Source organism: Psittacula echo, assembly GCF_963264785.1.
Source record: "Psittacula echo genome assembly, chromosome: 16".
Classification (NCBI taxonomy): domain Eukaryota; kingdom Metazoa; phylum Chordata; class Aves; order Psittaciformes; family Psittacidae; genus Psittacula; species Psittacula echo.
Genome location: NC_137752.1, coordinates 6628584 through 6655795, shown reverse-complemented (window position 1 = coordinate 6655795; position 27212 = coordinate 6628584). Strand labels below are relative to the sequence as shown.

The window sequence follows — 27212 nt, the reverse complement described above, 5'->3', positions numbered from 1 at the left end:
GCATTTAATACCAAACAGTTGGGTGTGCGCTGTTTTCCACTACTCACAAAACAGGCCCTTGTGCATTGCAAAAGTTCTCACTGTATTAATTATTCTAAGTTATTTTCTGAATGGCTTTCTTGGTTCTCCCTCAATTAGCGAGTGAGCAGAACTGATCCATCTTTCAGATTCCTGCTGCCTTGGTTATTCACACATAATCTCAGCGCTGCTCTTGGTGTCTGATGGAGTGATTTCTGTGAGGTGACAGCACTCCGCATGTGTCTTCAAGTTGCCATTCATCGTATATGCAAAGTAAAAGTTATCTTCACAAGCAGCTCTGATTGCCAGGCCAAGCCCAGCCACACTCCAGCCTTTGTGGGAATTGAGCACAGGAGTCACAAATGCAATGAACTGAAAGAATGAGATTCCCAAGGAATACTTGTGCAGGACTTTTCCCATCCTTCAGTCGACTTAAGCCATGGGTCAGAGTAGAATCAGTGATCCCAAAACAGAAGTCTTTCTGGGTTGTATTGCTATTTCCAGCCAGGAAGAGCAGAATGCTGGAGGTCAGAAAGAGGTTTTTTTCCCCAAATAACTTGTTTTGTTTTCTTTCATGTCTGTGAGTTGTCCAAGCCCCATTCAGAAGATGCGCTCAGTGTCAGCTGAATGCCAGTTCCCAGAGCATTGGAGAAGAAGCAAATGTCCCTTCTGTTAATTCATCCAGAAGGATTGCTCCTTCTTTCATCTTATCAACGGCTTTTCAATATTAATGTGCCTTGGAGATTGTAGAATGGAAACAGACTGCTTCAGCTGCCTTAGAGGGAGGTTCACAGGGTCACAAGCGGAGTCACAGACACAGAGAAGTGCCAGGAAGTCTGTTTGTGGAGCATGGGTTTGCTAGGTGGGGTAATGCAGCTCAGTTGTGGGCAGGCTGCCATAGGTCCTGGGCTGCCACATGCTCTGCTTGATCCACTGAGCACTCGCTGCTGCTGCTGCTGCTGCTGTCGCATGGGGATGGCTGAAGCCGACTGTCTCTGATCTTCTTTCCATCCCCTCCAGACAGAGCAAAGGCTCTTCCAACCACAGGGGCGTTTTTCCCTCCTACCAACTTGCTGAGAACTGTTGAGCCATCACATTCCACATCCCTGCTCCCGGAGTGCTTTAGCCACTCCAATTAGTCTCTTAATCACAGGAATTAGACATGGGAAAGGGCTGTTGATTCATCTCCTTGTCTCTTGTCCCAGTGCCCGGTTCATGCACTGAGGAAAGGAGAATAGAGCCTGATTTCCCTCGCAGGTCAGGCACCAGCCTGTCGTTACTGATAGCCAGGAAGGAGCACCTGCAAATCCTTCATTTCCCAGGCCAGGGAATGGCTCAAATTAAAAGCTATTCCTGCCCACATCTCCCAGGGGAGTCCACCCCCTCCTTTTCCAAGAGGAAATCCTCTTGTGCTAGATGTGAGGCCGTGAGTTTCCACATTTCCCCTTTCTCTCGAGGAATACCCACACAGCATAACTCGGAAATCCAGGCAGTCCCTTCTGGACCAAGAATTGCCCATCCACCCTGTCTGCATCCCAGCCACATCTCCATCCCACCCTTGGAGCCTTACTGGGAAACTCAGGCCACTGTGCTGCTCCTGTGCTCAGCATTCCAGGGGGTATTCCCTCTCCTCGCTAAGCATAGTAATGCCAGGCCTTGACTTAAAGCTTGAAGCTGACCTTATTACAGCAGCTCTGAGGACACAGAAATCCCACCCATGAGGAACAATTGCTCCACAGATGTCCCAAGTATGCAGGAAAGGAACCGGCCGTAAAAAAAGCCATTTTAGGCTGGTTGAGATTATGAAATGCTTTCTATGTGCGCTTGCCCAATAGTCCTTCACTCCACTTCCCATCAAATAAACACACGGAACCCTTTCCCCAAGGAGGCTGAGCATGTTTGGTCACGTTACGACCCCTTCTCTTCCATTCTTTCACTAGGAAAAGCTTTCCATAAAAGGGGAGCTTTATTGCACTGAAGGGGGGACTCCACCAGATGTGCACCATAAACCGAGCTGCTCTGTCAAAGCGAGTAGGCAGCGTTATCCAGAGCAGGGGTAGGGCTCTCTGAGCCAACAGGGAGCTTAGTGTTTCCAATGCACTTGTTTTGAGAGGCCCTGATGGAGATGGGAGTGTGTAAGAGCAGGTCCTTGCCCTGACAAGCATTGTCAGTGAAGCAAGGGAGACGTGGGGACAGGCTGAGCATCACATCATTGATGAAGTATTGGGGACCTGAAGAGCTGACTTGTGTGGGTCTGACACAGCTTCCCAGCTGCACATCACCTGGAAATGCCATCAGGCACCTGCATGGCTTTGGAAAGCTGGAGCAGAGGGAGCTTGTGAAGCTGAGAACTCAAAGCAGCCCACAAACCTAGAGAGCAATCTGTCCTTGGAGCAGGGAGCTGGGAGGTGCTCTTGGAAAGCCTCTAAGAGGAGCTGGTGCTTCCCAAAATGCCCTGCTTGGGAACGGTCTGTAAGAGACGGCAGAAGGGCACGGAGCCCAAGATGGAATCTCTGCGGTCCCTCTCCTGCTGTCTGCAGTGTGATTACAAGTGATTCATCCTCCAAGTGAGTGCAGAGAGCTGCCTGCTCCAGGGACAGAGGTGTGAGCCACATCCCTGTGGACAAGCTGCAGCCCAAAGGCTAAGGGCTTTTTCTGAAGATGAAAGCAATGGCTGGTTGATGGATGAGGCAGAGTGCAGAGGATGCTGCTGGCTCCCCACCTGAAACCAGCTCTTAGATACACGGAGACACAGCCTCAAAGCACCACATGTTCCACACACATCTCCAGGGCCCATCAGCCAGCACCATACCCTCTTCCCAAACTATCCAGTTTCATTTTCATCCTTATGAGGTTTACTGCTCTTTAACCACTCCCAAAATCCCTTCACCTTTCCCAGTGCTAAGCAGCAGCTTTCCTTCCCTTCCCTTCCCACCTTAGTTTTGCTGTTCCCTATCCTGGTCCCTCTCCTTGCCCATGACTTCACCTCACCTGGGGCAGGCTCCCTCCTGCTCCGTGTAACGCTGCTTCTGCCCATCCTGCTCCTGGGAGAAGCCAGCCCTGCACATAACTGCGGAGCAACAACCAGCCCTGTGTGTGGAGCTCTCCATCACTTCGGCTGGGGAAGGGGCTATGGAGGGGCATGGAAAGGGAAGGGATGGTCTTTTCCCTTCCCTCCAGCTCTAGAAACACGGAGCTGCCTTTCAGCTTGTACACAGTGCATCCGTAACCCTGTCGGTTTGTCTTTCCTTTTAGGGAGAATTGGGAGCCCCAGGTCCTCCTGGAGTCCTTGGACTCATTGTAAGTACAAACACAAGTGGAGATCTGGCTTCTCGGCCCTTTAACCCTTTCAGCCTGCAGAACTGAGCACAGATTGTCTGCTTCCTGCGGCAGGGCAGCAAACAGGGGAGGTTGCCTGGTGGATTGGGAGGTGGAGGGGGGCAATCCCTTCCTAAGCAAAAGGAAACAGAGTGAACCTTTACTGTTAGTGCCCTTTTGATAACCTTCATGAGAGTATTTCTTCAAAGATGCAATGTGCATTCTACACCAGGACCTATCCTTTTAAAACACAAGTCCCTATAAGCAGTAACCTCAGGGAATCACAGTTCTTGCTCACTGGAGAGACCATGGGCAGGTACCATCTGTCCTCTGGGTATGCAGGGATTTTACGTGCACTGTCACCATCCCATCACTAATCCAGGTAATTATGTACACAGCCAGATTCCACCCTTCATTACAGCAGGAGATAAATGGCTTTAAGGATGGGTGGCATCTCCTCCCCTGGCAGCTGTGCTGGGGGTTAGTGAATGCCCAGCTGAACACATTAGGGTTTCTTTTTAGGTCTCAGTGCTTGTTTTGAGTTATTTCCTTCCATGCATAAGAAGCGATAGGCTCTGTTAGTACTGCAGCATTCTTTCAAGATGATTCCTCTTCAGCTAATCCATTGCACTGAATGGTTAAAAACCTTCCCCTTTTGCCTTTCTTTAGCTTAAATTATAGGTGTGTGTATGTCAGGTGAGATCAAGGCCTCAATTGCCCTAACACTGCACGTAGAGCACAAAACCCAGGAATCTTAGACTCTATGAAGGGAAAGCTCAGAGTATCCTGACACAAGTATTCCCATTTTGCAGATGGGGCAGTTGGGCAAAGATGGATTAAGGCTTCAGAATGGTTTCTGTGGAGCCAGGAATTAGGTTTGTGTTTCTCTTTGTTAGTGGAAATGAAAGTAGCTGCTTTAGACACAACAGCAGAAAGGATGTGATCCTGGCAAAGAGCCGTAAGAGGAAGATTGCTATTGAAAAGAATCTGATTGAAGGTATTGTCCAAATTGGATCATATTTCTCCAAGCTTTTGGAAAGATTTGTCTTAACCTGGTTGCTATTATCTCACAGGTATTTATTTGTTAGAAAGTGGCAGGTCAGGCGCTATAAATGTGATTCAGTTCCTTAAGGAGGTGATGGAGTCCTCCCCCCTGAGCTGGCCCAGCCAGTGCCATGCTGTTATGTGCTTGGGATACAACACAGGGCCAGGAAGAACAGGTTTTGCTGGAGCTGATCTGGAACGAGCAGAGGCAGTGTGTGATTTCTAACCTGCCTTTGTGATCATTTTTGTCCCACATTAACTGCAGCCACCCAAATAGCACCAAATTCTATGTAGGGTACAACCAAACTGTTGTGTTCTCCCTGACTGCCCCCAAGATGTAGCACTGCACGTCCTAGACCAGGATTCAGCTCCATCACCAGGTACCTGGACTCTGCCACCTTCTCTGCCTTGGTCAGTTATGTTGGTCTCTCCTGGCACCCCAAGTTTTTTGCTGGAAAAGGGCAAACCCAGCAGATCTCCTTTTGCTGCTGAGCCTGGTCTGGCTTAAACTTTGAATATGTCTCCTCCATTCCCATCCAGATGAAGGAATCGTCATTCCTGTTGGGAGCTTCTTCCTGGCTTTACTTTTAAGGCAAAAAGTCAGGCTTTTGCAGCACTGTTTTCCAGGAATCACTTGCTGCAGCTCTGGCTATCAGCTGCTGTCATTCCCAGCTCTTCTGTTGGCACCACTCTGAGCAGCTAATAATTTCAAACAGAGATTCAGGTCAGATTAAGATCTGAAACTGAATCCGATCTTATACCCCAGGGTTATACCCAACTCCTGAATTCAGGATGCTGAAGCATCTCAAGTGCGATTGATCTAGCAGCAACTTTCTCCATCCTCCTGGGAAGAAGGGGGCACATCCATCCTGCCTTTTCCCCTCTGTGGGGTAGCACCAGCCTCCTTCCCTGGGGTCTGCAGCACGGAGCTCACTCCATATGGCATCAGTAAAGTGTTTGCTGCAGACCTCATTCAGTCTCTTCCTTCCTTCGCTCCCATCTACAGTCACCCCAAGGGACCGGCCAGGTCCCCGGCTGCTCCAGCACCCTGCAAGTGTTTGGGTTTGCTGTTTGAGAGGCTCAAGAGCAGAATTAGATGTAACTCAAAGCCTCTAATTAACCATGTGGGCAAAGCTTCAAGTAAACTCCTTCCCACAGGCAGCCTTTGTGCTGGGAGGCATGAAAAGAGCATCTGTTGAGGCGGCTGCAGCTCTCCTTCAGCAGAGCCTCCCCTGTTTATTTACACACTGCAGGCGAGGCTGGAGCACCCCATCACTGACTCTCTTCACAGGCAGGAAGCAGCCAAAGCCTGTTTGAAAGCCACTGAAGGCTTTCTTTTGTACGTGCACACACAGGTACACCAGCATCCACAGCTCCAGGGTCCTCCTGTGCTCCAGTCTCTCATACAAGTCCCAGGACATGATGCTATCAGCAGAATGGCCACGCTGATGAGACACCTCTGTCCTTACCTCCTGTTCCTCCTCTCTCCTCCCCATATTGCTTTTAGATATCAAAGCTTGGCAGTGACCTGAATTCCTTGACCATTGCCTTTTTTGCTGTTTGGGTCTGTGTCCTGTTTAATAGACCCTCAGATCCCATCTGGAGAACTTGAGAATACTCTGATAGGTTCTTCCTGAGAACAGGAATAACTTCATCAAGAATAAATACGCTCCAGGATTGTCTTAGATCTGCTCAATGTTTTAATATTGCAGATAGTGAAAGAGGGAAATGAATCCATTCAAAAGCTAGGAAAAACATACCAAATTGTTTCTCAGCTCCTACCACAGCTGCACACTTCAAAGTGGCTTCTTAATTAATTTTCCACTATTTTGCTACTCATTTACTAGCCTGAATTCCTCATCTCTTTAAGTGAATCCTGGGTTTGGAGCCTGATCACACTCTGTGACACCCATATCTCCTGTGGGCGTGGGATGAGCTGACTATGGGGGACAGCTCGCATCTCCAGTGTTTAGTGCCAAGGGGATTTGGGGTCTGTGCTTTGTGGTGAGAGCAGGATGTGAATAGGAGCTGCTGCTCTTCCCTCGCATGCCTGCGAGACGAACACCCTGTGCTGCTTTTACTTAGAGGCTGTCTACGTGTTAAAAGCCTCTTGACTCATGCCAGGATGCTGCTTCTGCTGAAGTCAGTGGTGCAATTCCTTAGGGATACTGAGAGATAGGAGAGGAATTTCTGAATGTGTGCTGTTGGTTTTTCACCTGATGACTCTGGTAATTCTCCTTCTCTTACCAGGGTGACATGGGCTCTGTTGGACCGATTGGCTATCCAGGACCAAAAGGCTTAAAGGTGAGGGAATAACTGAGCTGTGTGAGCTCTTGTCCTTCCACAGCAGGGCTGAAGATTATCCTGCTCCTCCCTTGGGTCATGGTGACTGTCCAGCCCGTGAAGGGTGCTTAAAGGATGTGCGATAGAGCAGCCTTGGGACCAGTCTGGCACTTGGCTGTAGGGCTGTGCTGGGCCAATGCTGTGTCTAGGCCACCAGCCCTACCAGGGACATCAGTGTCATAGACCTGGGCAAGTCTTCACAGTGGCTCAGTCTCACTTTGAACTCTCTTTTGTTTCAGGGGCTGATGGGAAACCCTGGAGAACATGGACTGAAAGGTGATAAGGTGATCTGAATACTCCCTTATTGCACTGTGTTTTAATTTTGCATGTGAAACCCCCTTTCTAGCTTCTCTTTCTTATCCAGCACCATGGCACTGGTTCCATTCCGGTTGTCTCTTTGTCCCCATCTTCCCACCTTACCTTCTTTCTTGACACTCCAGTTTTGATGTTTCTTTCATGATATCTCCCCAATCCCCTTTTCCTTGGAGTTCTTGCATAGATCAGATCCTCATTGGAGCTTCTATCTCCCACTGATGACAATAACTGTAAGATTATCTGGTGTTTCACTGGGCTTTTATGGGTTTATATGGGTTGCATGATGGGATGGGGAAGGAGGACTAAGACCTAGCAGCACTGACAGTGGGTTTGCATTAATGCATGTGATGTGACTAAGCAGTGCAGCTCACTGGGTCAAGCAAACCAGCTGGATCCCCAGGAGCACTGTTCTGTGTTAGGTACCTCTGCTCCCATTCAGAGGCTCACCTCGGCTCAGCCTCCTGTCGAGAGGAAATTGCCTGATGCCAAACCGACATAAATCACTTTAAAAGAATAAGAAAGGAGAAGGGGCCTCGATTGCAACGATTTATTGCTGCTGGCACAGAAATGTGCAGCTTGAGCTAAACCAGCATGAAGCTGTGTGTGGAAATGTCTCACTGTCACGAGAACCATCCTCCTACAGGTGTTTGACTGGAGGATTTATTTAGTCTGAAGGAGTGGGAGGTGCAATCATTTATTGTTGGTCCTGATTGCTCAGGAGGGCAATGGAAAATGGTCCTTAAGTGTATTCTCCTCCTCCTGTCTGATGTTTTATTCTCTTGTTCGATGTTTGCTCTTAGAGGATGATTTAGCAGCCCAGAACTGCACATGGGGGAAGTAGTGTCAAGCCAGTTGATTCCATTCTGCTTCTGTTATAGTACCTCTTTCCATGGCTCCTGTGTCTGCAGTTTCCATTCCTCCCTTGCACCACCTTTTTGCTTGTGTAGAGAGGAAGAACAGGGCAAAAGGAGGACTTTTTGTTTGAGAAGAAGCTCAAGACCTTATAGCTTCCTGGATATTGGTGTCCATCACTTGTCACAGATTACTCTGTTTATCCCCAGTATTTCTCCAGCCACTGCTATCACAGTAACCAAATGGTTTGCAGCTCTCCCAGAGTTATCCCTACAGTACTCCCATGTGCAGAATTATCCATCCTCCCCCAGTAAACCCTTGCTCAGTCTTGCAGCCTCTCTCCTGGGGTGCAGGAAAACCTCTTGTTTCCCTCCCTAGCTACCTCTCCCACTACGTTTTCCTTGGACAGCCTTCCTGGCTTTCACTGCAGCCCTTTCCCAAACCAAGACTGACAATCCATCCTTTCTACTCAAGCCTCCTCTGTCCCTAATGAGTTGACTTTAGTTTGAATATCCTGGGTGCTGTCAAACACTTGGATTGGACCAGCAGTGATTCCAGAGCCAGAGAGAGCTTCCAAACAGATTGGTGCATATCCTTTCCAGTGGTCCAACAGCCAAAGGGGGGGAAATACAAGGTAAAGGAAAATCAGGCCCACTGAGGCATCAGTGAGCACAAGGCTCATATGCTCAGGTGAAGGCACAAGCTCTGGCATTGCGGTTTTTAGCCAAAGCATCGGAGTTTGCTGCACTTGTTTGCATGGGTATAGAGAGAGTTCGTCAGCTCTCCTTACGTTTAGGGGATTATTTGGCCTGAAACAGCTTTGTGGCTTTTTCAGTTATTTGGTTTTCTGATTTGTTGGCCTTGCTGTTCAGCTGGTTGGCCCAGTTCATAATACAGCCCCTCTCCAGCTGATCAAAAGGCTTTTGCATTGACTTACTCATTCCCACATTTCCTTAGTGAAAGGCACCTTTAAGCCTTTTTATTTTCTCTAATTCTGTTTGGGGCATCAGGAGTAAAACCACTCATCCCTTCTTACCACTTGCTTACATTTGTGTTTTAATTGTTTATGTTCTGGTACCACTAAGAAATTTATATATATGTGTGTGTGTATAATATATATTATATATAATATATATAACGCATATAATATATATCTGGTCTTCTTAATTGAAGCTGGTCTTAGAAATATCTGACTTCAGGAAATCCCACATAGAGGAAAACAGAGGCAGGATCTCTGTTTTCACTTAGTGCCTGGTTGGGCTTGGGTCACAGGAAGGACCCTGCCCAGCACAGAGGGATTGACTTCTGCTGGAGCTTCCTTCTGTATTCTCTCACCAGTCATATCACTGTTTGTTTCTGCTGTTATTGCTATTTTTAGGCTGAGACATCTTATTTAAAGGCTTTCTCTGGTTGCCTACTTTTGTGTCCATTAGCTTTTGACTTCGGTATAACCCTTCATCATCTACTTCAGACAGAACTGTCTGACTGCTATGACCAGAAACATAAGCAGCCTCCCTGAATCTTGTATTTATTCTCTATGTCTATGGGTCTGAAAGTTTGCCTCTTGCCATTCTTGAAACATTTCCAGACCACAGTTGTATGCAGTCTGCTCTGCAGAGAGCCTTATTCATAGCTTGGTCACCTCCCAAGTAAGAGAGTTCTCTCTGGTAGACGTTGAAGATGCAATCCCAGGAGTGAACTTAGCTAACTAGTTAGGGATGATGGTTCAGTCACCATGTAGCAACCTATTTGCTGCACATTGGTGTGGCTCAAGCACACCCATCCCAATGTATGGGTATATGAGCGTATGAGGTCCCTGATTCCCTTTATTTTGGACTTCCAAGCTGTTTTCCTGCAGTGTGTTCACCAGGAATGCTGCAGAAGGAGGGGCTGGCAGCACACTGCGCAGAGCTGCCGTACAGCCCATAGAGCAGAAAGCTGTGTTGGAGCCCAGGAGTCCTGTTTACACCCCAGCTTGTGAACAGGGTTCAGAAATCAGTTGAAGACACATGGTTTTCCATAGGGGTTGAGCTGCCGTCTGTGAACTGTCCAAGCACCCTCCCTGAGACATCTCTGAAAGTCACACACGAAGTGTGTTGAACCTGCAAGATGAATGAATCCAGGTACTAGTGAATCAAAATTCCAGCAGCAAATCAACACCTTACACCAGTGTTTTTCACTGATTTTTGGACTTTGTTATCCTTTGTTGCTTGTTCAATATTCTACAAGGTGCAGCTTAGTTAATCCCAGGCATCCCATGGTGGAGGCCAGGCATAAGGGTCAACATCCCACTCCTCCTTCATAAATCACATCTAGCAGCTAGGGAGGCAAGTACAGAGCACACCAGTACTAGCCAGCCCCTTCTGCGTCCCCCATACAAGCTCTTGGTACCACAGAATTTAATGATTGATGATTTTACAGCTTCAGTTTTCCCACAGAATGGTATCATCCTGCTGTTCTCTTGAAGGAGAAGAGAGGGGGCAGAGAGGGTTGCATCTCCTCCTATAAGGAGGAGTGGAATTACTGTATAACCCTGAAATAAAGAGTGGTCTTGAGAAGACCAAGTGACAGCACTTGGAGGAAGTGGAGGAAATCCAAGCTGCTTGTTCACATGAAGGAGTTCTATGAATCAGGACACCTGTAACTTGTGAAGGACACAGCTCAGTGCAATACCTCTGGTAGCTCTGCAGTGTTTGCTCCTCTGAGCAGGAAGTCTTGGGTAAAGGCATACCCAAAGTGAGGGGGTTTTGCTCAGTGACCTCCTCTGCATCCTACACACAGCAAACCCCCCTTGCACTTGCAAATCTATCACTTCCCTTGCAGCCCCCTTCTGTGTTATGTGGTGTGAAGAAGGGCCTCAGGGTCTCTGAAGCTGCATTTCTTTTTATAGGTGAAACATGAAACAGGCACCATCCCATGGGCAGAGCCTGTTTGTAATTTCAGATCATACATTCCTCCTCCTCCCCGTGAGCAAAGTCCTCGCAGCCCCTTTTCAGCCTTCTTTAACAGTAAACGTGCCTGACCCCTTTCCTCCTTGTTTTACCCCTCACATTAAGGGCACAGACACCAAATCACAGTTTCAGATTTATTGTGCTCAAGGCAGGTGAGAGGGGATGCCTCAGTCCTTTGGTTTAAGACATTAATAACCATCACAGATGGATTGTTCATGGGCTATGATCGCTCTGCTGTGCTATTGCAATAGCACAGATAAGAGATGTGTTTTGTCTTCCCCGCTTCCTTCTCACCTTCTCTAATGCCCATTTCTTAGGGTTGTTTGAAAACTCTTTTCTTTGCCACATAGTCACCATCCCACTTTACTTAAGGGTCAGTGATAAACTTTTGCTATGCTCAGGAAACTCTTTCCCTATAGTAATCATTTCTCAATGTCCAGGTATCTATTCCAAGCAATATTTCAATGGCCATTTCTATTGCTGGGGAGAAAACTGCTTGAGAGAAGATAAATCCTTTTTTGACCCTTAGTATAGGGGATAAAACCAAGGAGTTTTCAGAGCAAGGAAAACTATTTTCCTGCTGTTCTTCTGGCAGGAGCCAGCATAAGAGTAGATTTCAGTGATTTAAGCCCTGGACCAGATAAAAGAGAAGATGAGAGAAACCTTGCAATGGTTGGAAATGAGCTGGGTCATACAGTAGGTTTTTTGCCATCTCTATTGTATCCAGTACTTGGGGCTCATCCGAACTGAAGCTGTGTAAATAGCTGATTGTTTCCATTTGCTTGCATTGCCAAAAAGGAGAAAAAAAGATGGATGGAAAATAGTTTAAATGAAGCAAAAAGTTGGTTGTTTGACTCAAATTAAAATATTTTAGGCAACAAACCAAATGGGTAAAATTAATTTAACTTTTTTTTTGTTTAAGAGCAACATTTTTGCTATATAAAAGGTTTGTTTCGAAGCTGCTTTAGTGAAATGTTCTGGGAACATTTATCGAACCACTTAGGCAAATTTAGCATGAATCCATGAAATGTTTCCATCACTGAATCTGCGTAGTTCCCAATTAGTTTTCTTCTGCACAAGCCGCCTCCAAATAGTCTTTCCCAACTCAAGCCTTAACCATCCACAATTTCATTATCCCCTGCATGTTTCTGAGGTTGTGACAATTATTTCGGCTCTCTGATAACATGCGAGTGCGTTTTGCTTGAGTAGAAGTAGACTTCCTCTGCCGCCTCCTTGTAGATTTTGGCTGTGTTTGCAGGAGCCCATATGTCTGCCATGTGGGCTATGGTTAAACATACAGCTCTCTGCGCTCATATTGCTTGTTCTTTTCCTGGGAAACCAAGTTTAGAGGCATGTGCTGTGCATGGGACAGAGTTCCTCCGAGTTATTTCTGTTGGGTCTTATTGTACCAAGTCTTTAGACTTATTCCTCCTTTGACTTCCCAAGAAGAATTTTCCTTTCCTTGCCCCATCATTGACCCATCCTTTAAGTAAATCACTAAATAAACGATGTTGGTCAGGAGGTCATCTGGTCCAACAGCCTGCTCACAGCAGGGCTAAGAGGTGATGCAAGAAGAAAACCTTCAGGGGTACTTATATTCTCTCCGGGGAGTCAGGATCTGTTACAGTGGTCCGAAGAGGGGAAAGAAAGATAGCTTGATTAGGAAATACTGCCAGTGATGCTGTGGGTAAAGATGGGATTCCCCCCCACAATGAACACCAGCCTCCTGGGGTATCTTAGCCTAGATATTGGCAGTGAGATGGAATTAAAGCATTACTAGAAGTTACTCATGTGTTCTTTCAGAATAGGATTGATTTTTGATGCCAGCACAAGGATATGCTCACAGGAACCCCAAGCATTGTTTTCTTTTCTATAGAGCCCTATGAGAGAAAAGGTCCATTCATTGAAATCTAAACTAGCTCTTCTGTTCAGCTGAATCTGAACACTCCACCACCTTCACTGTAGCTGTTAGCCAGAGGAAGTCAGTCTCTTCTTGCAGCTTCTATAGAAACACAATGTTTGGGAATTTGTATTCTTCTCTCTCCTGCCGTTTCATTTCTCACTTCAGAATCAATGTTGGGAAATACATAGCTTGTTCCGGATTGTTGTTAGAGTTAACATGATCTACAGTCTGCCAGCAGTTCAGTTTTGTCTGGAGCTGGCAATGAGACTTGTTGCTGTACAATGCACTGTCTAGCATCTACCTGGGCACTTTGGCCATTGCTGTTGGCTATTTTAACCCTCTGGTGATGTGTATCCAGGGTGATCAGGGAGGAGCGGGGGTGCCAGGAGATATCGGCTTCCAAGGAGACAAGGTAATTGATTTTCTTTTCTCCATTGTTTTCTTTCTTCCTTACATAGTAGAATGTGAGGCCACCAGCTTTCTCAGCCCACCTTAAGCCGTGAGGAGCTGGAACTAACTGCATCCTGCTGTCAGGTCTCCCTGTTTGGATAGTTCTCATTAGGGGTACATTGTGCCGTGCCAAAATTCATGTCAATATATGGATTTTGTAGTAATAAATAAATAAATAAAATAAAAGTAGTTCTACTGGGGGCTTTCTATAAAAGGGACCATATCTCCCTGCTAGAAATGGATGTGATGGGGTGGAATTGATGAGGATGGGTGTGAGTGTGTGTGGTCCAATGACTTCTCCCCTGTGACTACAACACGATACTGACTTCAGCTGGCTAACGCTGTACTGAGCGCTGCACTGGAGCCTACATGGCTCCGAGCCACATCCAACTGCAACAGCTTATGTGTTCTTTGGGGCTAAATTCAGCCTCAGCTTTAGCAGAAACATGTCACTGTCCCAGCCCCTTGCAGGGCTGAGTTTAGCCCTTAGAAAGCGCTTCTCTCTCTATGCAGAGGAGATGGAGATGGAGAATATGTACTTTTGTGATGCTTCAATGTGTTCTGAAAACCTGTGTCTCTCTCAGGGCAGCCAGGGTTTGCCTGGGGTCCCTGGGGCACGAGGGAAAGCAGGCCCCCTGGTAAGTAACTGAGCATCCTCTGCTTCCTCATCTCCCTGTCCAAAGGTTCTGTGCCCAGCTTGGCAGGGGTGTGCTGTTCTCAGCAGGAAAGCCAGGAGCCAGCTCACTTTTCTCCATGTTTTCCTGATTTCTGCAGGGAAAAGTCGGTGACAAAGGCCCAGTCGGGTTTCCAGGACCGCCTGGCCCTGAGGTATGTCCCACCACCTCTTCTCGCATCCTTTTCCTAGGTAACTTCTGCAGCATCCTTTCTTCAGCAAGCCCCCATGATAACGCCTCTCTCCTACCTTTGCTTTGCCTCTGCAGCAGTAAATGTCTGCAGCTCCCCGTGGAGAATCAGCTCTCTGATAAACACACATATGGCATCTGATGGTTGTTGAGATGCCAATCTCCTGTCCAAACAGGAGGTTTTTAGCTCTCGAGCTGTGTACAGACAGGCCCACAGAGGGTTTTGATTAGGAGGAATACGGATGGAGCTGTTGCTAATTCATACGGAAAGCACGAGCCAGACGCTGCCTCCCACATGGGCACCCAGCCCGATGGAGAAGGGCTGGCTGCTGCTGCTCACCACACCTGAGCTCTGACACATTTACCAACCCCAGACTGGTGTGTCTGTGGTCCTGCTTTCTGGCCCTTTTTGTTCTCCAACTCCTTTTACAGGGCAGAGGAATCATTTATTGGATCTTGCATCGCACTTTCCATCCATCCATCCTCCTCTTTTCAGCCTAGGGCTTCATTTTTCTTCTAGGGTATGACGGTACATGAGTGGGGATGAGGTAGAGGGGATCCAGACGGGTTCAAGACCCATTCCACATCCCACTTTTCCTGGTTTTTTACTTCCACTTTTTTTCATTGATATTATGGAGGGATTTTTAAGTTTTCCCCCACAAAATACCAATTCCAGTAGAAAAAGACTCTTCCTGCCCTTACAGGAAACACACCATAGTGATACCTTAAATGCAGGATCAGCTGCCCCCAGCTTCATAAGCAACCAGACAACATCTTTACAATGCTCAAGAGCCCAACAGCACAACTGATGGTCTGTTTTCCCATCATCAGTGCTCTGGTATGTTGCTGGGTCTGGAAGGGCTCTCGGCTGAGTGCTGCCACTTAAGCAATCGTTCCTCTCTGTTGCTATTGGAAATAACCGCAGATTCCTTTGTTTCCTTAGCGAAGGGCTGGTGGGTGGGAAGGAGCCGCTGCCTGGCTGAAGGCAGCAGCTAATGAGCATGTCAGCACCTTTCCTAATCCCTCGCCTGCTTCCCTTTGTCGCCGAGGCGTGCAGTTGGGCTCCTCGGAGCACAGATTATGCGCTGACTCGTAAAGATTAATTGAACCCCAAATTGCCAGTTCGAGCTGTGTGATGACAGCGAGGCCCTCGCAGCCATAAATCTGCCAAGAAGATGGACCTAAAGGGAGCTGCTGGGTAAAGGCTGCTCTTGAATCAAGCGATAGCGCTGCTCCCATCATCTTGATCCATTCCCTTTGGAAGCGGTGCTGCGGCCCACACGCGGACACTGCATGTGATGAATGTCTCAGCCCTTAGCCTTGAGTTAAAACTCTCGGTGAAGGTGGCTGCAAGGTCCATCGTGCACCCTGATCGTATCTCCTCTTCTTCAGGGCTTCCCAGGTGACATTGGCCCACCAGGAGAAAACGGTCCTGAAGGCCTGAAGGTGAGTGGAGCAGAGATTGGAGCAATGTCTGGGGTGGGAAGCAGCCAGGGAAAGCAAAGTAGTGGGAAAGGGGGGGAGAGAGAAAGCCCTGGAGGTTCCTAAAGATTGTCCCAGCCAGCGTTTCAGCTTGGTCTGTTTGGCTTGAGGCCCCTCCAAGTGCAGGGTTTTCTTTTTCTGTAACAGAATTGACATTGGATGATGTCCCGTGACTGTGAAAGAGACTTTCTCATTTTAATTGCCCTTCTGAGCTTGTGTTTCTATTTTCTGAGTATCTTTGGCTTTTTCTCAGGGAAAGCCAGGAGCACGAGGTTTACCTGGGCAGAGAGGACTGCCTGGACAAGAGGTGAGTGTCCTCGGACCAAAAAGCAGGTTGGATTTAAGGAATAATGTTGAATTTTGAAGATTAATGAGTGCTGAAATGGTGCCTGCAACTTGAAATCCTTCGGTGCCTCTGAATCTGGATGCAGATGCTTGTATTCAGCAGACTTGTGGAAGCATCCCCTAAGCTGTGAGCATTGCTTCCAGTCACCGGCATCTGCTGACCCTAAACTCTAAAATGGCTTTTCATTTAATGTCTGCTTTCCCCATACCCACCCAGAATGGGTGTTAATGCCCTTTTCTCTGCACATCCCCTTGCACAGCTGTGTCCTGGCCTGGCTTTTGCTTTCTGCTCCTTTTAAATGTGTTTTATTCCAACTGAGACCTGCAGACTCCATGCAATATCCTTTTGTAAAGGGAGTACATAGATTAGAATTGCTCTTCTGCAAAGGTTCATGTGCCACAGCATCTCAGAGCTTGCAGCTTTCTTTTATCACTACATATGAAGACTTGAAGCTTCATTCCTGTTGTGGTCACTAAGGGACAAATGTCATTGATTTAATGGAGCTGCAAATGCTTTATATATACTTTAAGACCTGAGTCCTTTCTATTTGTCCTGTTGTAACCCCACTGACTTCAATGCAGTGTCTTCTCCCTCAGGCCAGTGTAAGCTGCTTGTCCAGTCATGAGAGATTGTGCAAATAACACTGAGTGCACACACGGGCAGGAGCTCATTTTAATAGCACTAATAACTGTTAACTTTTTCTGGGAACCCTTTTGCTTGGTCCCTAAATGGGATTAATGCAAATTAGCTCATTTATTTGCACTGAAATAAGGGGAAAAAAAATATTCCAGGCAATTTACAAAGGGAATCAAAGCCCTGCATTCCAGGTTCAGGCAGGCATGACCAAGCTGCCTTCAATTTACTCTAGTTAGTGAGTGTAAAAGTAAAACTGAAGACATGGACATGGAGTTTGTATGCCTGTGCCTTTACCACTGCGGCTACCCAAGGTCAAGGTTGTGTGTTACAACGTCTTTAGAAATGGGATGTCTTGTGGGTGTCTTGTCTGAGCCCATTGAGCTGGGTGCCTGACTTCCAGTCCTATCTTCATCCTGCCAGCTCGTGCCACCAGGGCTGAGCACCTAAATGAGAGCAGCCATAGCTGCCAAGGGCGCTTTCAATTCCTCTCTTGGCAGTTGGTTTTAGACACTTGAGATGACTTTTGTGAAGCTTAATTGAAGGTCTCCTAGAAAATGTAAATCTGATCCAATCACATTAGAAGCTGGTGCAGAGCCAAGGGAAAGGACTGGGTTCAGTTGCTGCGTGAGATCTTGAGATAGCTCCGTCCTGTGGCGCATGTAGTCCCGTTTGAAAGCAAAAGGGAAAGCTTCCCATGACTGCCAAATGGTTCTGTGGGAAGTTTTGTAACACCCTTTTTGTGGGGGGGGATAGAAAAGGGAAGAGAGAAAAGTAGACAGCTCTACAGCATTTGTATCCCTGCCAAATCCAACGAAACAGAGTGATGCGAGCATGTCCAGGGTACCACATGGGCCATAGCCAGACCTTGATAGGCCAAATCAGCTGGTGTTGATGTTGGTCAAATTTTGGATGGCCTTTGCTGGCAGGACTTGACTTTTATTATTATAAGATAATATTATTAAATAATATGACATATCATTGTTTTCCCATGAGATGGGGAATGGAGATGAGAAGCCTCAGGGATGCTGAGCTGCCTGCTCTGAGATTCAGAAGGACTCAGTTGTTAAAGGTGGCAGCTGAGCACACAGCCTGCGTTTAACTGCTGCTCGTGCTGCAGACCTTTCATTCTTGCTGCGTGGTGAATACAGATTTTGTCACTGCTTTGCCTTTGATTTTCATTTCTTGTCACCTCAGGGAGATGAAGGACCCTTAGGACCACCGGGAGTCCCTGGTCCAGAGGTAGGTTTCAGTGGTTTATTCAGTTACTATCAGCTAACTATGATGCAATTGTAGTTAAATTAACATAAAGCTTCAAATCTCTTGGTTTGGGGAGTGATTTGCCCTTCTAAGAAATATTGTCTTGTCTAGAGCTTGGTTCGACTGCTTGATGCAGGGTGGTTCAAGTCAAGGAAGTGCCTTGCACAAGGTGTTGAATGGGACTCTATAACTTGCTTTAAGTCTCTGACTGTGAAAACTCCTCTAACATTTAAACAGCTCATGATCAAAATCGTTGACTGGAAACCATCTCTGTAACCAGCCCTGGTGTTTCTTCCTTGACTTACAGTGGTTTTCAACAAGTAGAGGGAAAGCAACTAAAAAGACCAGTGAGAGAAAGTGCTTTCCTCCTGTGTTGCCTTGGGCTGCTGCATCTCCAGTACCCTGGATTCACACAGTGCTTGTGAGCTGCACCATATACATACACAGGCACACTGCTGTGACGTGTTTTTCCATGTATTTCAGGGTCGATCAGGCCGGAAGGGATTCCCAGGGAGACCTGGTCCTGATGGTCCAAAGGTGAGGAAAGCGTTTGTTCATGATGAGGGAAGCAGCAGCTGGAAGGGAGGAAAGGAAAAGGGAAATGCCTTTTCTCACCTTTGCCATGCTCCAAGCCTAGGGTATTCATTCCAGAAAGAACAAGAGGAACTGAGGATTTCTCTCAGATTTTGGGGTCTTGGTTTCTGCTTGGTTTCTTCAGCAAGAGGAATGATGGTGCATTTTAAGCCATGTGCTTTATTATAAACAAGCGTGTTCCTCCTTTGATATTAACCAACTCCACCGTCCCATCTTATTTTCCATTGCTGCTCCATGTTTTTGTTCTCAATACACACCATTCCTATCATTGCTGCCTGGAGCCATCCCAGGGCAGTCACTCCACAACCCCACACTGAAAACGAAAGAGAAAACCCAACAAAAACAACCTCACCAAACACTAAATAGCACAGATGTGGTCTGGCAGCACATCTGGAGTATCTGCCTACAGAGAAAATACAGCTGCCATCACCCAGAGACAATGCTGCTTAGTGCTGAGCCTGGCCTCTGGATGGCCTGTCCAGGGACACTCCAATGGTCTTCAAGTGCCCTTATCCCTGGTGGGTTTGGAATTCTCCTCCTCCTGGTTTGCTCTTCACCCTCATTTTTCTCATTCCCTGAATTTCTCTCATCCTGCTCTGTGATTTATCTTGTGTAGGTTCTTCCTGTGGTTTTCATGTGGATGCTCCTTGGAATCTGCCTATGGTTGAGATTTATCAAGAGCAGAATTGCTTGGAAATACTTGGGTTGTCTTCTATTCTTGTGACATTAGCATTCCATTAGCAGATGAATCTTCTCAGACCCCTTCTCCTCTGTCATTCAGGACCCCACGGTGTCTCTACTCTTGCCTTCCCAAAATGCTTCTCAAATCCTTTGGTTAATCAGGGTCTTTTCCCATTCTCTCCTCCTGCTGATGTGTTTCCGTCTTCATGGTCTTTCAGATTGAAGGGTAATGGCTCAGAAACACCACAACTTCAGGAGCATCCCTGATATGAACATGCCTTATTAAACATGGGGATAAAGCAACCAGGCTGTGCAACAGGAAAGGAGACAGCTTATGCCTCAGTGTCTGGGCTTGGGTTTTGAGTGAAGGCTGTTGTGCCACAGCAGGACCTGCTGCTTTTAGGGTATTTCACTCCAGAGCAGTAAAGGCTTCTTGCTCTGGGTTATCTTTAGATCACAGTTGGATTTGTAAGGTGGTGTTTCCTGCAGATGTCCCACGATTCACACCCAGCAGCAAAAACTAAAGGTGTACCAAGAACCACGTTGTGCTGCTGAGGGTCTGCACCAAGTAACCTGTGTGCCTTGTCTCTCCTTGTCCTGCAGGGTGAGCCAGGAAACCGTGGCCGACCAGGGAAAGTTGGTGAGCAGGTAAACTCCTTGTGTTCCTTGTCTGTTTGCCGATCTCCCATGTACAATGTGTTCCAGATGACCAGAGGGGACAGTAGCCAGGGGTTTCTTGTTACCTCAAAGCTGTCTATAGTCCTGGTGCTCCAGCTGGGGAGTTCTTAGTCTGTGTGAAGCTCTTGGTGAACAGCACTGACAGTGACCATTGTGTCTGCTTTAAATTGAAGGGTTTCCCATAGGCAGAGTGATAAAGTCACAGCTCAGGTGGATGTGCTGTCAGTACTGGCAGCAGTACAGCCCATATAAGCAGTTGTGCTTCTCCAGGAGGCAAAGAAATGGCCAGGAAAGAGATTGTGGATTTCTGTGTATTCCCCTTATGCCTAAAATGGCAATTTCCAGGCTTTGCTTATGTAGGTTTTAAAGATAGGATCCTCTGTTTTGAGTGCTCCAGTGCTTTGACATTGCTTCTTGCAGCAAAAGAGATAGCAGCTGAAGAAACCAGGCCCTGGGGAAGAGAGGCATTGAGCAGCATTTCATTGTATGGAAGAGAGAGCATCCTGCTGGGGTAGCAGGGGACATGCATCATCCCTATAGGCTTTGAGTGAACCACAGGCATCAAGGAAAAAGAAGCAATTGTTCCTGTGTGATTGAAACCAACCAACTTGTCCACCACCAACCCTGAAATTACAGCCACAGAGCCTCCAACATGTTCTCTGTGTTCCTACATAATCATACCAAGCTGCCTGCAGCAGACAAAGAGGGTTTTGCTTCTCAGCACAGCTGTGCTCCCAATGCTTTCCCTGTGGATGGTCAACAGGTTTGGTTTGGTTTGGTTTAGCTTGCCCCAGCCTCTCTGGCTTTTCTTTCCCCTCTATGCAGCAGTGGGGGCTGCTTCACCCATGGGTTTCTGAGCAAGCAAGCCCAAAACCCGAAGTGGATCCTTTTCAAACACCATCAATCTGATGAGTTTCAGTCTATATCAAAGATAGTTATTTCTAGTTGAAAATTAGAGCTGCTCCTATATTATGGTTGATAATTTACTCCATGAACAACTGAAGAAGCAAAGTTGTTCCACAAATCTATCAGATTTATCAGTTCAGATTTATCTGCAGCTCTATCAGAGTCTGCACAATCTCGGGCAACACCTACCAGTGCTCTGTGCCTCAGTTTCCCCTTCTGTGGAAGGCATGATACAGCTCTGAGCAGTGCTTTGCACAACTCCTGTTTTCAGGTGGATGCTGCTGTATTACAGTGCAAACCAAACATTTAGAAGTGCTTGGAGAGCCTGAATAAGAGGTTGTGCTCCAAGGACAAAGCATCATTAGCAGTATTAGTCTTTAACGTCCCGCAGGACCGACCTTGGATGAAAACTGTAGGCACCGTTCACCCAAAGGAAAACACAGCTGGCCTCTGCCAGCACTGAGACCAGCACAGGGGTATGAAAGCTGCCTGTATTATTCTTACTCAATTAGTCTCTGTCTCGAAACATCACGTAGAAAGAGTTTCCATTTCCGCACCAGTCAAGTCATTAGAACAAAAATGTCACACCACATTAGTGAGAAATAACCTCCTTCCCCATCACACCTTTGCTGAACAGGGCTGGAGTGTTGGGGGTTCAGTCCTCCCTCCACCCTAAGCGTCAGTGTTTGGTGTTGGGGCTGGGTTGGTTTTCTGCAGGGCTCTGAGAGGTTGGGCTACCCAGGTCACTTGGCACTAAAAGGCACCTTCACCTCATCCCTATTTTCTCTTGTGGAGGTCTTGGTGTTCCCTATTCCGTGGGCACAAAAGAAGGGGTCAAACTTCAGATGTGCTGCCCTTCATATGGGTTCCATCTGAGTGGAAACTTTCAGCATTAAAAACATGACAAACAGTCAGCATCCATCTCATTGGAGCTCTCTTCTCTTTCTTAGAGACATCTATTTAGGCAAACACGAGAGTTTCTGTGAGGTTTTCAGTGACACTTGAGCTCTCATTGGAAAAATGATGGTTTAAGCCACATTAAGGCAGTCCCTGATGTGTTTCTTTTCCATTGCAAGGACAGTGACTAGGGAAGTTCATTCGTAAGATGCTTGTTTCTCCATATGCTGGAAGGACTCCAGCTGCTGGGCTCCCCTGTACCCTAGAAATGTGTGATTTAACCCTTCCTTGCCAGTAGATGGAGGCAGAAGAATATGAAGAATACAGAGCATCTGGTCCAGGCCACCAACCTTCCCGTTCCAGAGCTGGGAATGCAGGAGGATGGCTTCAGGATGTCCATGCTGATGGTCAGAGAGCTCTGTGGGAGAAGCAGCACCCTACAGCAGACAGGACAGCAAACTGGGAAGGGGGCCCATGGACCCCCCTGCTCTGCACTAGAGATGAAAATACCAATGAAGAGTTGTGACTGAGGCTGCAGTTGACCTACGTCCTTAATGGGAAAGGGAATACATACCCATATATATATATAAAAATAATATATACCTGGAATAAATATCAGGAACAGCTTTTTCAATCCCTCCTCCTATACAAGAAGTGACAGCCCTGCATGGCAATGTTAGGGTCAGCCATACACCCATCACACTGTGCTGGGAAAGGCACTCACTCCATGGGTGTCTTTTCCTTTGAAGGGGAGGCATGTTGTCCCAATATCAAATATTAGTCTAAAACAATATGTTGAAGGAAGCCAGCATCACCATTTATCTCCTTAATGTGTTTTCCTTGCACTGCTCTTACAAAGGAGGCATGTACAGCAATGTTTCACAGCTGGGGTCTGACATGTGGAGATACAGATTAACTTGACCAGAGTTCAAACGGATCACCAAGAACCAAACAAGGAATTGCACCAGTGTTTTCCCACGTCTTAGAGCAGCACCTGCCCCAATGCATTTACCTTCTCCTCCAGAGCATCTTCCTGACGCCAGCCTCTCATTCAGCGATTTACAGGCACCGTGGTGAATGCAGCCCTTTTGATGTGACAAGGTGTTCTGTCAGCACATCTCACTCCCAAGAGGGCAGTGGGAACCCAACATGGCCCCGCATTAGGGCTGAGCCCAGCACAGAGTGGGTTAAACCCCATGGCTTTTCTTTGCGGGTCAGAGCATCCTCCCCTAAACTGTGATATTTACTGTTTTACTTTCCCTTTCTTTCATCTGAATGGGAGGATTGTACATTTACTCCCTCCCGGCCTTTGTTCCTGGATTGTTTTGTTTTGAGTTCTAGCGAACCAGTAACACAGAAAGGGCCATGATCAGATCCTGCTGGGAGCGACTGGCGGTCCCGTCCCTGGGAGACCCTGCTCACGCTGGGTTCGCCTTTCGGTTGCTGCTCTCAAATGGGCTATGATTTATGCAAGCCTTCATTGCTGACTTGCTCTCTGTTGATGCAGCCAAGACGGGGGGGCTTAATTATGACAGAGCTGGACAATAAATGGGGAAAGCCAGACAGGAGTTCGGAATTACAGCCCACCAGTCCCCCCCTTTTCCTTCCCTCCAAGCCCCCAGCAACTGTTTAACAATCTCCATCCCTTCTCCATCATGCCCTTGGCTGGGGAATAGAGCAGACTGAATCACGAGCGACATGCTGAACTCCTTGTCTAATATAAATGTTTTACATTCTTTCCTGTACACTGTGGGCCTTTAGCAGGGCAGCCACCGCTGCTGGGACTTCACGTGCATCATTACACACGCTGCCTGGAGTCGTGTTCGATGCAGGGCTTCTTTTCTACCCTGGGAACCTGGGACAAATATGTTATGCAGCAGCCATTTTAGTGTAATGGCCACAATTCATGTCTGTTTCCATGTAATATTTGCCACCAGCGGCTTTTCTGGTTCTTAAAACTTAAATCTTTTGCTGCTTGTATTCCCTTTAGTGTCTATCCCATTCTGGCCAGTGAAAAATATCATTACCCAATCTCCTCCAGTTGTTTCATATACTCCAAGTAATTTACTGAGATTTATTTTGCCTGGACGTATCTATCTCAATTTGTGTCTGCTTGCAGACACAGCAATGTTAGTTCATTTAGCCCAGAGCAGACAGTATTGGCTGCAAACACTACAGAGCTACTGTGCTGAATGCCTGCCCATGTCACAAGGTCCCAGCTCTGCTGCATCACTTTGGTCCCTACTCTGTCATGGATGCTCCTCTTGCTGGGTACATCAGTGACACCTTCCCTTGAGCAGAAACATGATGTACCAGTGCAGGCAGCATTTTCCCTGCTTTTGGAGTGAAAAACAAGCCAGGAATGCAACTGTGCTCCCCTTCCATCCTGACGCTTGTCCTTGTCTCAGGTGCATGTTTGCCTCTACCCAGCTTGCGCTGGCACTCATGGGTTTCTGCACAAGCTGTGATTGCGAATGGCACTTGTGTGACAGCGAGAGGGGTCTCAGGAGGGTGCTGGGTTTGTGGGCTGCTTGGCGTGCTGCAACCAGTGCTCTGCAAACCATCTGCAAACCTCCCTGAGCTGTCTGCGAAGCACAGCCAAGACATCTTAGATTCCTTAGAGACGTTTTAGGGTGGGAGCTGATGCTGCTGTGGCCAGATTACTTGTCAAGCCTGAGTCTGGATATGCAATGTGTGTTTGAAGCGGTCTTGTTCTGAATGGTGACATCTGCTGCAAGAGCAGGGATCTCCCTTCTTCTCCAGGGACTGACCCAAGTAACCCAGAAATACCTTAGAGAGCATCTTCCCAAGAAAAGAGTTGTGCAGGTTTTCTGATAAGCTGGAAATGAAAGAACAGAATTTAAAGAATTTATTCTTTAATACCTTATTTTTGCCTAGCAATGTGTTTCCTTGTTTCACCTCATTGCTTTGCCATTCTCTCCTCTGCCTTAACATTTGCCTTCTTTGTGGAAAAAGTCAATAACTGGATAGTTATGTATCCTGTGTCTAATTAAAAGGATAGTTGATCCAGCAGCCTTCAGCAATGCCACCCAGTGGCAACCTTGCATATGCAGATACTGTGAATTTGCCAGTTCTCCCTTTGGTTCCTGCATTGGGAACCTGCTGCTGAGCCCAGGCCACCGAGCTCCAGCAAGCATCTTGTCCGTGCAGTCTGGCTGCAATGGCACACTGTGCACTGGGACTGCTTCAGCTTCACACACAGCAGAGGCCGTTCTAGTGCTGATGTCAGAAGGGTTGGTGACATCAAGCCCTGATGGGATAGCAGAGATTTCCTGGTGGTAGCTGTCTTCTCGTGTTAATCATTTCCATCACGGCACAGTGACACGCTGCTTTCCTAGGACATCATCTCTGAATGAATTTCTAACTCAAGCATCTAACTGCAGGCTCTGCCATTCCTGCTGAGCTCTCTGCCTTCTCTCGTGAGCTTTTCCAAGCACTTTCCATCTGGATGTTGCTCCTATACAGAGTGTGACAAGGGCTGTGCTGAGCGGAGAGTGTGGCTGCTCCTACAAGAGGCGAAGCCCGCTGAGCATCCGAGTGAGAGATGCTTTTGTTGAGCCCATCAGCATGCCTCACTGAGGAGCTCCTGTCTCCAGTGACGTTCAAAGGATGATGTTTAATTGCACTATGTGAGGAATGTTCATGCATGAAGTCTCTCAGTGTCCCGAGTCACCCTCAGAAGCCATTCCCTCTAAAAGTCATTGGAGAGTGACCCACGTCGTGCTTTATGTCTCTGAACGGGTCCGATGAGCTTCACACACATGGGAACTGCAGCGAGGCTGGTTATTTTGTGCTGCAGCTTTATGTTGTGAGTGTAACTTCATGGACAGAGAGCTTTCGGTGGCAGGAGGAGTTGCACAGCCTGTGAGTAGGCTGCTGTCTTGGTGCCAGATGCTCCTCTGTAGCTGGATGGTATCGCTTCACCCTGGCAATGCACAGATGGAAACACAACCATAGCGATGCACAGGCTGCAGAGAGCTCCTGCGAGCTTCACACACATCAGCCCAGCTGGGAATGGATAAGAAATGAGCCAGGAGTACAAAGAGGAAACGTTTTGCTCCTTTTCTTGCTGTTACCCAAGAAAGGAGATAGCAGAGTGAAAAGCACTCCCTTTTCTGACCCCAGAAGTTGCCTTGCTCATGTAGGTTATTCCCCAGTTGTGCTGGTTCACGGTGAATGTTGTCTTGAGTGTGTCACTTGGAAACCTCCTTGATGCTGAAGGGAAAAGCTGAGATGCATTTGCATAGAGGAACTTGACAATTTATTATGAAGATTTCAAGTTATTCTGAAAGGGAGGAAGAGTAGGACGATACCACTGGAGAATCCATCACTTCCTCAGCAGCCACCTCCCAGCACCAGCCAGACTGTTACCTAAAATCAAACAAGCTGGACATAGTTTTATTTGATACCACCTATGCCAAAAATGGGCAGGTTATGAAGTGTTTCAGCAGGAGATGAATCCCATTAGTTACAGTTTCATAGGAGGAGCTTAATATCTGTCTCCCAATGACCCTTGTTGTGACTAGGGTTTAGGCCACAAGAGTCATGCAGAGAGCATCTAGCATGGAAGAGAGGACAGTCTCTTGCATCTCTAGAGCCAGAAACCTGCTGAAGCCGATGCGGAAGCTGTGGCATTTAAATTCTCAGGAAACTTAGCTTGAGATTGTATCTGTTTCCATCTTCCTAATTACAAGCAGTTGTGTTTGTTTCTTCGTTATCCCAAACACTGTTAAACCCTGACAAATCCCGAGCTTAGATCGTTGCGTTCTTTTCCCAAGGTAGTTTGAGCAGCGTGATAGATCTGCTGCTCTGCTGGTGTCCTCACACCTCTATTCCCTACTGATATCCCAATAGCATGACACTATCCAGGGCAAAACCAGTTCAAACAAGGGCTTGAGGCAGCTCTGATTAACCCAGAGGAAGTCTTTCCCAGTACAGTCAAAAGGACAGCAGCTCTCAGGCTGTGCAACCCAGGAGCTCCCACTATGGATGCTCTTGGAGAAGTCGCACTGACGTTTTGGGGAATGCTTGGAAAACAAAGCCATGCGATGGGCTCGGCCTTTCTATGAAACGTGCTTAACTCATCCCCTATCCTGTGTGTTGTGGTTCCTGCAGATCCTAGTGCTGCCGTTCCAGCTGGCCCCTAAAGCAGAACCAGCTGTGGAGTTAGACATTCCCATGGCCGGGAGCAACTCTGTTCGCTCTGGTAGCCAGTAGGAATTACTGAGCATTATATGAGGGATGCTGTGCTATTTCAACCAGCAAAGGTGGAACCAAAGGAACTGTTTACTTTCTCAGCAAATAAAACTGAAAGTTTAATTGTGCTTTTCTCTTTCCTCAGGGTCTAATGGGGTTCATTGGTCCTGTAGGGGAGCCTGGAATAGTGGGAGAAAAGGTAAGGCTGCTTGCAATGAATTGGTGGTTGTAGCTTTTGATGGAGACTGGGGTGGGAAGAATATTGTGGAGATATAAGTGTCAATGCAACACCCAGCTGGGAGTGCAGCACACCCAGGGTGGCTGAGCTAGTCCTGGGCCAGGCAAAAAGCATCCGCTTTGCATCTCCTCCAAGGAGATGCTGTCAGATGTTCTCTGAAAAGTCAAGTTTTATTGATTCATAACCTGCCAGAGAGCTTGTGTTTGACAGTTCTGGCTTTGCT

The 27212-nt window shown here is 47.3% G+C and overlaps 1 protein-coding gene across 1 annotated transcript in view; it reads left to right on the top strand.

Moving 5' to 3' along the window:
* The window catches only part of COL27A1 (collagen type XXVII alpha 1 chain), a gene marked incomplete at its 5' end in the record, with an annotated part of 149780 nt that overhangs the window by 65104 nt on the left and 57464 nt on the right, over positions 1-27212 (top strand). The window contains 12 exons of the mRNA XM_080630648.1: positions 3274-3318; positions 6631-6684; positions 6963-7007; positions 13103-13156; positions 13779-13832; positions 13969-14022; positions 15450-15503; positions 15793-15846; positions 17716-17760; positions 18262-18315; positions 19657-19701; positions 26897-26950. Of these exons, the coding sequence (XP_080486774.1) occupies positions 3274-3318; positions 6631-6684; positions 6963-7007; positions 13103-13156; positions 13779-13832; positions 13969-14022; positions 15450-15503; positions 15793-15846; positions 17716-17760; positions 18262-18315; positions 19657-19701; positions 26897-26950 (612 nt within the window). The remainder of the gene's footprint in view (positions 1-3273; positions 3319-6630; positions 6685-6962; positions 7008-13102; positions 13157-13778; positions 13833-13968; positions 14023-15449; positions 15504-15792; positions 15847-17715; positions 17761-18261; positions 18316-19656; positions 19702-26896; positions 26951-27212) is intronic.